This window comes from Amphibalanus amphitrite, unplaced genomic scaffold (genome assembly GCF_019059575.1).
Source record: "Amphibalanus amphitrite isolate SeventyFive unplaced genomic scaffold, NRLGWU_Aamphi_draft 000112F_arrow, whole genome shotgun sequence".
Lineage (NCBI taxonomy): Eukaryota > Metazoa > Arthropoda > Thecostraca > Balanomorpha > Balanidae > Amphibalanus > Amphibalanus amphitrite.
The window spans coordinates 29,397-41,241 of NW_024881607.1; the positions used below are offsets into that span (position 1 = coordinate 29,397).

General features: G+C 51.4%; 1 protein-coding gene across 1 annotated transcript; it reads right to left on the reverse strand.

Moving 5' to 3' along the window:
• Positions 1 to 1,717: 1,717 nt before the first annotated feature.
• On the reverse strand, positions 1,718 to 2,464 carry LOC122381049. The gene has a single exon (XM_043364757.1). The coding sequence runs from the start codon at positions 2,462 to 2,464 to the stop codon at positions 1,718 to 1,720; it is 747 nt and encodes a 248-aa protein (XP_043220692.1).
• Between the last annotated feature and the right edge of the window lie 9,381 nt (positions 2,465 to 11,845).

Consider the following 11,845-nt stretch of genomic DNA (forward strand, 5'->3'; position numbering starts at 1 on the left):
AAAACCCTGTATCGTTTAAGCTAATGTGTAGGAGGGTGACGAAGAGGGACAGGGAGGTGACTCCGCGCGGGAAAGGGCACCCGGAGGCCAGGCAGTAAAAGCTAAGCCCCCAGTCGGTGTTGACGCTCAACGATCTCGGCCCAATCGACCTGATCGGAGCGTGCAATATGGAGTCACCTTAAGCAAGAATGGAAAATCGCATGATTCTCTGAGCGCTGTTCGGCAGCCGGCTATTTTGTGTGCAGGGTATGACGTATTTCGCGAGCCGACGTCACAGGCGGTGACGTCGGCTCGCGCGCAAGCCGAGCGCCAACGACAAACTAACGGGAACCCTCGGACACCCTCGGGGCATAAACCGCGGAGTAGCATATTGAGCGAGTCTTATAAGGAAAATTCATATATTTTCGTTTCTCAAATGATAATCAGGGTGTCTCTTACCTTTTTACACATCATTTAGGCTTACCTAACACTTCAGTTGCCAAATATCTGCAATTTATCCAAATGAAGGCATTTTCAGCAAATATCAATACTATAGACCGAAATCTTTTGAATAAAAACTCCAACCAATAGAAATAAAAATAACTTATTTATTCCAACCATTTCCTCCACATTAACAACATAAAAACTCACTTTTACACACATCATTCATAATAAAGCATACTAACACGCCGCTTTAGACAATTGCGGCGTCGAGTGGCGCGCTGCTAGCGCTCTTTTTCGATCGCAGAGACCCTGCACGCGCGCGAGCACACTACGTCACGTCCGGGGGGCACAGGTATATGAAAAATCGCAGTGACGTAACACTTTTCTCGCTTCTCATTGGTCAATAGCCCGTTGCCGGGGTAACGTGCACGTATGTGAGCGCCGGCAAGAGTACTAGCCGGCCGCCGATCAGGGCTAGGTTCGCCCCCGTTTATTTATCAGCAGGCTGCGAGCATGCTGCTACTTCTTGGCTCCTCATTGGTCGAATTCAAGTGGTCTATTCGTTAGACCCTTGGTTAGACCGCCTTGGTTAGACCCTGGACTGATTCCGATGAAACCCTCGGTAGGCAGACAACTGAACCAGTGACAACTGAACCAGGGACAACTGAACCGGTAAAACTGAACCAGGGACAACTGAACCAGTGACAACTGAGCCAGTGACAACTGAACCAGCGACAACTGAACCAGCGACAACTGAACCAGCGACAACTGAACCAGGGACAACTGAACCAATGCCAACTGAACCAGTGGACAACTGAACCAGTGGACAACTGAACCAGTGGACAACTGAACCAGTAGACAACTGAACCAGTGACAACTGAGCTAGTGACAACTGAACCAGTGACATCTGAACCAATGACAACTGAACCAGTGACAACTGAACCAGTATGACAACTGAACCAGTGACAACTGAACCAGTGACAACTGAACCAGTATGGCAACTGAACCAGTGGACGACTGAACCAGTGGACAACTGAACCAGCGGACAACTGAACCAGCGGACAATTGAAACAGTGGACAACTAATGTCGTACTGCGCTGTACAGGTATAAGGTAGCGCGTGGCTGGACGGACGGTCTGTGCCAATCTGCCGGTCTGCCAATTGATCTGTGTCCGATCTATTAGAGTGTCCGTCCGAGAGCATTAGTTAGTTGAGCCGAGAGCACCGTCCGACATAAGTTGAGCCGAGAGCCGTACGACGTTGTTGTTGTTGTTGTTGTTTCTCCCTCTGCTCCTCACGGGAGCATAGCCAGGCGGCTCTGGAAGCGTCTGGCGGCGGCCGCCAGGGCCGCCACCACTGAGGTCTCCCGGACCTCCTCCAGCCTGGGATGGATGTGACCCAGGGTTGAATGTCTCAGTCGCATCAGCGCCGGACATCTCAGCAGCACGTGTGCCGGCGTGTCAGGCTCCTCATTGCACAGGGGGCAGCGGGCCGCCACACAGCCCTCGTCGCGGCAGCCCTCACATCCCACAGAGGGAACGGCCCCGATCCTGTGCAGGTAGGCCCTGGAGCCCGACCAGTGCCCGGCTCGCAGCTGGTGGACGTCCACCGCGCGCTCCCGGTCCAGCCCCGCCACCGGTGGGGGGAATCGGCCCCCCATCAGCGACCGGAACCAGCCGGGGGGCCAGGCCCGGACCGTGTCGTCGCGGGCGGCCCTAGCCACCGCTCGGGTGATTGTCCTGATGTCTGCAGGCACGCTGTCTTGTGGTAGTTCCGCGGCCTCTCGGGCCACTCTGTCGGCTCGCTCATTACCCTCCACACCACAGTGCGAGGGGACCCACTGGACGTGGATCTTCCGGCCATTATCCGAGAGGGCGAACATGGCTCTCCAAGCCGCTACCCCCAGCGGGGAGGTCTGGGCGGCCGGGCCGTTGCGCAGGGTCGCCACTGCTGAGAGGCTATCCGTGCAGACCACGATAGGCAGGTCCTGGTCTCTGTCTCTTTGGGTTAGGGTCTCCAGGCCGGTCACCAGCGCTACCATCAGCCGTACGACGTCGACGGCTGACAGGGCTGACAGAGCCTGGTGGTCGCGAACTGGTGTGGTAACCGTTCCGCCCACCTGGGACGCCCGAATAGTTAGCAACGTATAAATAATATTCACTTTGATGGCCTAACTCCACCGTTCCGTGCTTCTATCCTCAGGATACTGAAATCCTTCTCCTCCACGCCGCAACCCCCTCCGGGCTGGAAGGCAACTTTATCTCATGCGGGCTGCTCCCTTGGAGCGGCACCGCTGCTCCCGAGGGAGCGCACCCCGTAGCCGGGTGCAGTGAGTGCCTTGGGGCTGGGTGGCCTGTCCTCTGGACGGGCTCAGCCCCGGCGACTCACTAGGGTGCCTGCCCAGACCAATGTCTCCCCCTAATTCCTATCATCCTTCCGGCTCTGCAATGGTCTTATCGACCGAAAGGGCCTAACCCAACAAAACAAAAAATGGCCTAACTCGGGACAGACAGGGCACGCAACGTGGGCTTGGCAGAGTTCAGCCCGCCTGGGCCCAGAGGAATCCCCGGTATGTAAATGGATTCACTGCTCAGGCTTACATCGGGCTTACGCCAAACGTCGCACAACTAGGGCTAAACAACGGCTGTCCTGAGCTCGCCGAGAGGCCCAGAGGTCATACCTCCGGCAGAGCATGGGCTTTAGACGGTGTTTTTGTGTCATACGCCGACTTTAGTCTTTAGCCCAAGCGCTAGCCGACTTTAGTCCAAGCGCTAGCCGACTTTAGCCCGACTAAAAATCTCGGGCAAGCCGCACTTCAGCCTGCTTGGGCCCGGAGTAAAATTGCTTGCTGGGCTACTGGTTAGTGGTTCAGTTGTCACTGGTTCAGTCAGTTGTCACTGGTTCAGTTGTCACTGGTTCAGTTGTCACTGGTTCAGTTGTCCACTGGTTCAGGTGTCCACTGGTTCAGTTGTCCCTACTGGTTCAGTTGTCACTGGTTCACACCATTAGACGCGCCGTAGTCTGAAATGTTGCCAATTAGGTAATTTTTTGATTGGTCTACCCTAAGTGGTCCAACTCGGTCCAAACCCCCTAAAATCTGTTGCAGACGCAGGGGCGTAGCTTTGTATGCCTACTTTTGGGGGGAAGTGCCCCCCAACTGGAAATTCTGCCACCCCAACATCCCGTTTGCCCCCTCAACTTTGGTGGGCGCCCCTTTGTGTCTTTAGCCCAAGTGCAAGCTAGAAAGGCGCCCTCACGGGCCAGCAGCGTCATAGGAGCGTCATCTTTCAAGGGGGCGCCATCGCCTATAAAAATGGGATGCGTGAGAGGGGAACCTCTGCAGGCCGTGGGTGTGTAGCGTGTGCAACAGCGCTCCGTTGCTAGCGGCGGCACCGTAGCGTGTGCAACCCAGCGGCGGCGTCGTAAACTAGTAAATCCTTTTGATGCACGCAGATGTCAGTGATTGATTGACACATATGTCTTGTGATCGTTTGCTGCCTTATATGTTATCTCTTGTAACTGTAGCTGTTGTATTGTCACGTATCAGCGGTGTCGAACAGTGCTAGCTTCGGCAATGCGTGGTGATTTTCGTTCGTCCCTCATCTAGTGGGCTTGCGAATAATATTCAAGTTTGTTTTTACTCTTCAAGACCACCGAAGGCCTATGCCATGGCCCGCGTTTCGTTCGACCAAAATTCTACCGGTTTTAGAAGAGCTCCACCAGCCAATCACATGGCTCGGTCTTCATCTACCGCCTCACGCGCCGCACGTTTCACCGTCGTCGACTCCGACGGTCGTCGGACACTCGGACCAGGGGCGAAACCCTCATGGACAGACCCATTAATTTCCCGCCCAGCGGCGGAGTAAGGCGGCACTGCAGGGGGAGACGGGCCGGCCGCCACGTCCAGGCGCGCCGCAGACGTGCCATAGAGTACGAGCGGCGCCCGAGCCGCGGCCGTGTCCTGATCCCCCCTAACAGGCAGCCCCGGACCCGCCCATGCAGGACGAGACCGGACGGCTGAACCCCGGGATGGGCCGGGCCTGCCAGCGGACAGCAGCCGGCAGGAAGGCGTTGGGGCCAGTGGGTCCCGCCGTGTAGAGCGCCACCCTTCACGTGGTGAAACCAACCGATGTCTGCCCCGGCACACTCTGAGCATCGGTCATTCATACATCAGTGGAAAGCCAGCTGACAACACGTACGACCGGGCTTACCTTCTAGCGGTGCGTGAGAGGGTGAGGGGTGGTGCGAATAGCAAAATCGCCCAGACCATCCGAAGCAGTCTCCCAGCGCGCCTGACACATTTGGTCCGCCGCTCACATCAGCCAATCCGTGCCATTTGTGGATCTAACCGGCGGCCCCGTCCCATCGCCATTAGAGATGCAGGATACCAACAGCGAACGATCACGGTCCCAGCCCGACTCAGCATCGCGGAGACTCGCAGGGTACTGGGATCAGGGAAACAGCTAGCACCTGCCATCTTCCTGACCAACCCCACGTCACTCAACAATAAATTGGACGAGCTATACGCGAACATACTGGAGTATGCCCCTGACGTTGTCTGCATCTCGGAAGTCTGGCAGGTCGATCAGGACAAGGCAAATTTCCCCGGCTTCAGCTTCTTTCAGCGACCCAGACTGCATCGTCGGGGAGGTGGCGTCGGCTGCTACGTCAGACAGTCTATTCCAGTGAAGCTACTGAATAGCCTCCAACCCTCTGAGGAAGACGTTGAAGTGATATGGCTTCAATTACGGCCTAAACACCTTCCGGCAGGTTCATCTAATATCTGCATCGCCACAGTCTACTTCCCACCAGGCTCGTGTGCAGAGCTGCGAGTGAAATACGAGGAGCACCTTCAGTTCGCCATTGATGAGCTCCGTACCCTGTATGATTGCCCTCGATTTATCATCTGCGGTGATTTCAACAGCTTTCCAGTTGAGTCCCTCTGCCGGCTCAATGGTTTGCATCAAATCGTAACAGCCCCCACGCACGGGGACTCAGTTCTGGACCTCATCCTGACCGATCTGGGTGACTATTATCACGAGCCTGTGATGCGCTGTCGCCCCTCGGGCGCTCCAAGCACGTCATCGTGCACGCTCGACCGCGCACCATCCAGCCGACACCGAGGGAACGAACGACCGTGCGAATGCTGCCGGACTCGGGAGTTAGAGCATTCGGCAGGTGGATCACAGCACATGACTGGACCCCCGTATATGAGGCGTCTTCCCCCGATGAACAGGTGGCGGTGCTGCAGTCAACGCTCTCCACTGCTCTAGACCGGTTTCTGCCTACCAAGACATTGCCAGTGCGACATCGAGGGAAGCCTCACATCACCGCCACCGTCCGACACGCCATTGCCCAGAAGCACAGAGTTTTCCGACTCGAGGGCATGTCCGACCGGTGGCGACATCTACGAAATAAGGCCACTCATCTGTGCCGCAAAGCCAAGGCGGAATTCTACGACAGGAAAATACGAGGAATGAGGACAGCAAAGCCGGCTACTTGGTACCGTCAAATCAAGAGTCTGACCGGCCGAGTAAAGAACGAACAGCTAAACTTCGCTGAGTATGAGACTGGTGGGGCGCTGGCGGAAGCGGTCAACCAGCACTTCGCATCTATCTCATCCCAGCTGCCGGCACTCAACCTGGAGGAATTCCCTGCCTACCTACCGGCGGACGCACCCCCACCGGTCATCCGACGAGCTGACGTCCAGAGGGAACTGAGCAGCATCCGCTCCAACATCTCCACCACACCGAATGAGCTACCAGCACGGCTGGTCAAGGAGTTTGCCTTCGAATTATCGCAGCCACTCACTCACATCTTCAACTCCTCGCTATCCTCCGGAAAATTTCCGTCTGCTTGGAAGCTATCCTTCATCACCCCCATTCCCAAGGTCAACCCTCCAACCTCTTTCAACGATCTTAGACCCATTTCACTCACCCCGCTCTTCTCCAAAATCTTTGAAGGATTTTTGACAACCTGGATCATGGCTGACATTACCCCATCACTTGACCCACACCAGTTCGGAAACAGGCCAGGCTACTCTACAGTACATTACCTGATCTCGCTATATGACTTCCTGGCTAAGAACACAGACAGCTCTTCAAACGCTGCGGCCATCCTGGCGATCGATTTTTCCAAGGCCTTCGACCTGGTTAGCCATGATGTCGTGCTCAGGAAACTACTGGACCAGCAAGTTCGTCCCTCCATCGTGCCTACAGTAGCCAGCTTCCTCAACGAGCGGAAACAGGTCGTTCGACTTGGTGGCTCGAATCCTGTCTCATCAGAGCTCACTACCACGTGTGGAACGCCCCAAGGGACAAAAATCGCCCCGATTGCATTTTTGGCTCATATAAATGACTGCGCAGTTACCGAAGATCATCGATGGAAGTATGTGGACGACCTCAGTATCGGCATACTGTCTCCTGCAAGAGATGCAAACATTGTCCTTCAGAAAGCCCAGACGGCCGCATCCACTCTGGAAACATGGTCAGAGAACAATCTCATGAAGATCAACGGAAAAAAGTGTCATATACTCATCTGCAACTTCTCTCACAACACGGATATGGACGGCGCAGTAATCATTAACAACGAGCCAGTACCTGTCGTCTCTACCATGAAACTTCTCGGAGTCCATATTACTTCTGACTTAAAGTGGACGGCAAATACAAATCATATCACAAAAAACGCCTCTCGCAGGCTGTTCATGCTCACAGTCCTCCGTCAGTTCCATGCAGATCTGAGCGATATCCGCGCCGTCTACATCAGCTTCATTCGTCCATGTCTGGAATACTGCTCTCAACTGTGGCACACGGGACTGACACAGCAACAAGCACAAGCAATCGAGCAAGTTCAGAAAAGAGCTTGCAAAATCATGATAGGATACGAAAACTACACCGACTACGCCTCTGCCTGCCAGCTCCTCAACCTCGAGACTCTGAGCGAGCGTCGCGATGCTGTCCTCTGCAAGCTGGCGGCCGACATCCTCGCCAACCCCGCCCACCCACTGTACAGGGACCCGCAGTTGCTACTGTACACATATATTACCAATTTAGAATTGTGCTATTATTTGCTAAGTGCTGGCCATTGGAGAAAGGAAATGTAGCGCAAAGTATGGAGGAATAACACATGTTTCCTCCTAGGACGTATGTTTTGTATAATTCCTCTTACCGCAACATATATTCTTTCAAAACTACAATCGTGCTATTTTTCCGTGCCGGTTGCCTCCCCAGAGCCCGTCCTTGGTATCGCCTATAGCTTCCGTTCCCGCTACGTGAATGAAAGTCACGTGACTACTACACGTTTGCACTCAGTACTAACACACCTAGCCCGAGGGCCGGTCCGTAGCGGGGAGGGGTAGAACGCCAGAGCTCCAGCGCAGTGGAGGTGGTGGTGGCCCGTATCATAAATAGGCAACCGTAAGCAGAACTACAATGCCGCAGTATGAGGTTATGATAAAGTTTTATTTAAATGTATTGATTGACAAGAAAGTGCAATGCTTATCCGATATAATAAAACGGTGTCCAAGGCCTTGGAAGAACTATAAAACATATTCAGCAACGTATAAATTTATGATACAGGCCATGACCTTTCACCTTGCCTCCGGGGAGGACCGCTCAGGACTCCACATACCGAACGAATCGAGGCCTCGCAGCGCGGCGGCAGAGGAGATGGATAAACCATCGCCAGATCTTTCGGTTACTTATGTTTCCAGAAGAAGGGGGTGGAGGGTGAGGGCTGTTTTCATCCCACTCACCAACCCTTTCCTTATTAACTTACAGCTTACCGGAAAAAAAAATGCAACACAATGGTGGCCGCCACGGATGTAGCGAATAGTGCCTCAGCCACACCGGTTTTGAGTAAACTAAGCATTGGAATTCAGGCCAGTGATCCTGAAGCATTATTTTATTTTTGTCGTGCATAAGCTGGAATGACGTGGGCCAAGTTGATTGCGAAGAAACGGTTTTAGTTTCAGAACATTTCTGAGGCTAGTCGCGCCAAATAGTATACGGTTGTTGCAAAATGTCAAAAAGAATGTTGACGTGCTATCCAGATGATGGAATTAATTTGACACAAGAAGTCAAAAAGTGGCATCGTTAGTCATCGTGCATGCGTGTAACTGTAAATCGATTCGTCACCTCGGTTCGAGCTCAATAGTTCTTTTCGCGGATGATCGGTTTCGTTTTTTTTGGGGGGGGGACAGTTTATGAGCCAGCAACCACCCTCCCCAGTCCCCCCAACAACAATTGTTGACAAATACTGAGATGGCCTAAAATGTACTCAATTGTGTTACGTATTTGGGGCTCTCAACTTTGATTTGTTAAAGTTATTTGTCTATTCATTAAAAAAGCTGTCAAATTTGCCGTATCATTAAACTTTTATTGAGTTTGTATTTCACACTTATCTAAAATGAACAATTTTATCTCTGGCTTCTTTTATGAATGGATGGTCGCATGAATGAACGAATGAATAGCTCTACATCCTTTGAGCATCAGCTGAAATCAATCCTAAAATTTAACCCTCGCCCGTATAGGGGGGGGGGGGGGTCGAACGGACCCCCTAGGGTTTTCGCGAATAACTCGCGTAAAAAGCGGCCGATCGCGACGAAACTTGCAGTACCCTCGCTTTTATCAATTTTACACCTACCCTGAAATTTTCATGACCCTGACCTTAATGACCTTTGACCTGTGACCTACTTTTCGAGACCATGTTTGGCCGGAATCGCGATTCGGCGTATGTTGGCTCGCATTAGCCGCGCGTTTGCAGTCTTTTCGTGGTTTTAAGCGTCCAAACATGGGATAACTATGATGCTGCTCCCATGCATTAGGGTGGGTGTCAAGGTCACCGGAAAGGTCAGGTCTGGTCATTGACCTATGATGACCTCGGTTCACTTTTTCGAGTTTTACATGTTTTCAGGTCAGTTTTTTTTAGCTGGATTCGAATTTAGCAACCATATGAACATTAACGAAGTAGTTTTGGCACCTTCGTAACATGTTACGAAGCTGTCAGAGGCGGTTGCCACCTACTACGAATACCCTTACTGGTTGACCTGACCTGACCTGACCCGACCTGGCCGAAATGCATAAAGGCATCATCTGTAATCAAAACTAACATGATATTCGTGATCAGCACCCAGAAAAAACCCACAGCAGCCACGCTTTACGACTTTCTAACAGGTCCCGATTTTCCCCGACTTTTGGGTCATTGACCTGACCTGGAAGGTCAACCGATGACCTAGGACCTTAAAATTGGGTATCATCGGCTTCCTCTCGTGACGGGCAACACGCTCGTTTTTTTCTGCGAAGCTCTAGCTCGATCAGGGGCGAAACGGCAAGGGGGGTCCAACGGACCCCCCCCCCCCCCTACGTTCGCGGCTGGAAAAACACCAATACGGGCGAGGGTTAATCTACAAGTCTGCAACGAAAAGGTTTAAAAAGCAGTGCAAGTTAGGTGCAGTTCCTAATCTACGCCGTTTTTTTTTATTAAGTGTCTCATAGCTCCTAAATCTTGAGCCGCTTCTCTCACGATTCATTTTATGTGGTGCTTACATGCATTGTTCAAGAAGTTATAGTATTCGAGCTAGTTGGTCAAACTGCTATCGAAGTAAATTAAAGTGCTTCAGGCTTCGGCACTTAAAAAAACAATCGATATTTAACCCTCACCCATTTAGGCATTTCTTTTCAGCGTCTTACATGTAGCGGAGGGGCGTAGAACAGAAACCCTCAGCCATTCGGCCCTTGATAAAAAGAGCCAGAGCTTCGCTGAAAAAGCAAAAAAAAAGCGAGCTGCTCGTGACGAGAGAAATCAGATGATTTGAAGGTCCTGGTCATCGCTGACGAGGAGAAAGCCAATTATTTTTATGTCCTGGTCAATGTTGACTGTTGAGATCCTAGCCCGCGAGTTGCTGGGGGGGGGGGGGCGTTAAACGCCCCCACTTTTTTCGCCGGGCCATAGCATAAAAACGGCGCGCCGCAGGCGCGCCAAATTTTGGGTACCTGTAGGGAATTGATTGAAGTTTATTGTGACAAAGTTTCAAAAAAATCGGTCGGAAAATTTTTGAGATATCGAGGTTTTAGTGACGTCATGATTTCTGAGTTTTCGACCAAAAACGGCATATGTTCAAAAAATCATATAAAATCACAGAATAGACATACAGACATGCCGTAAACGCCATTAGACTGCCAATACCATGATCAATCAAATGGCTATCTTCGATTACGATAGGCGTTATCACAAGTGTATTCGCGGCCATTGGGGCGACGTAAGAAAAGAAGAAAACAACTGGCCCCAAGAACTTTAAATTATCAAATAGCATGCACCTTTTCCTTGATATGTAGAGAATTTACCATTAATTGTTAGAGAAAATTGCATTTAAAATCTTCCATTTATGCTTTTTTCATCGTTTGCACAGTATGTTCTTTTACTAAGCTAGAAACACCAATTAGAAATAGTTCCCGCATCATCAAGAACAATAGGGAAGGCTTGAAGTGAATACAATAATCTAAACGGTTTTGTAATCCATGTGAAGACACTTCTAAAATTGCCTGTAGAAATATTAAAGGCAAAAGTTCAGCTTTTTCACGAGACGGATGGCTATAAACCTATTCAACGTGTGACAACTCAGCCGGTATATCGTCGCCTACAGCCCAGCTTTCCCTAGTGACCGATAGAGGCGCTGCTATCGATGTCCGCCCGTGCCGCCTAACGTATTGATTATCGTTCCGCATTTTCCATAATCTTGAACTGAATCTTGGCAATTTTTCGTGACTACTTCACGACCATGATACATGCATTTCTTAAATTGAACTTTTTGAGCCAAACACGTACACATATGATAAAATGAATGTCACCATCGTGTTCTACGCCCCAAATTACCTATAAAACATGTGTCACAGGCTGCGTATATCAGTTTTGATTTTCGGGGATATGTGCCTACCCGGTTGACCTGACCTTGACCCTGACCTATGCTTGACTGACCCCTACATGGAGCTGACACTCTTGTAAGCCTTATATGATGGATTGTGCACCGTTTGGACAGAGTTTATGACGAGAGGCGCCCATTGCGAAGTCCTGAAGTCCATGCTACTGAAAGCCCGATTTCAGGTGTTTGACCTGACTTTGACCCGACCTGTGACCTCAAAATTCAACTTTAAAGTACTCGTCTGAAGCGTCTCGTCGCGCTCTTTCGTTTGCCGCCTCGTGCGTTTCGCTGCGCCTATTGGTTCTCGAGTTATCGGCTGGGGGCGTTTAACGCCCCCCCCCCAGCAAACGGTGGGTGGCGAAATACCCCAGCAACTGCCGGGCTAGGTCATGTTGACCTCCCAGATCAGGTTAATAACCCAGGCACGGAAAATTGGGTCTTGCTTGAATTTCTACAAGTGAGGTTTGCTGGGACTTGGCTTGCTTCTGATTCCGAATTTGCACT

Excerpts from the sequence above, each read along its gene's own strand:
- LOC122381049 (XM_043364757.1), bottom strand. The coding sequence starts at position 2,464 with ATGGTAGCGCTGGTGACCGGCCTGGAGACCCTAACCCAAAGAGACAGA.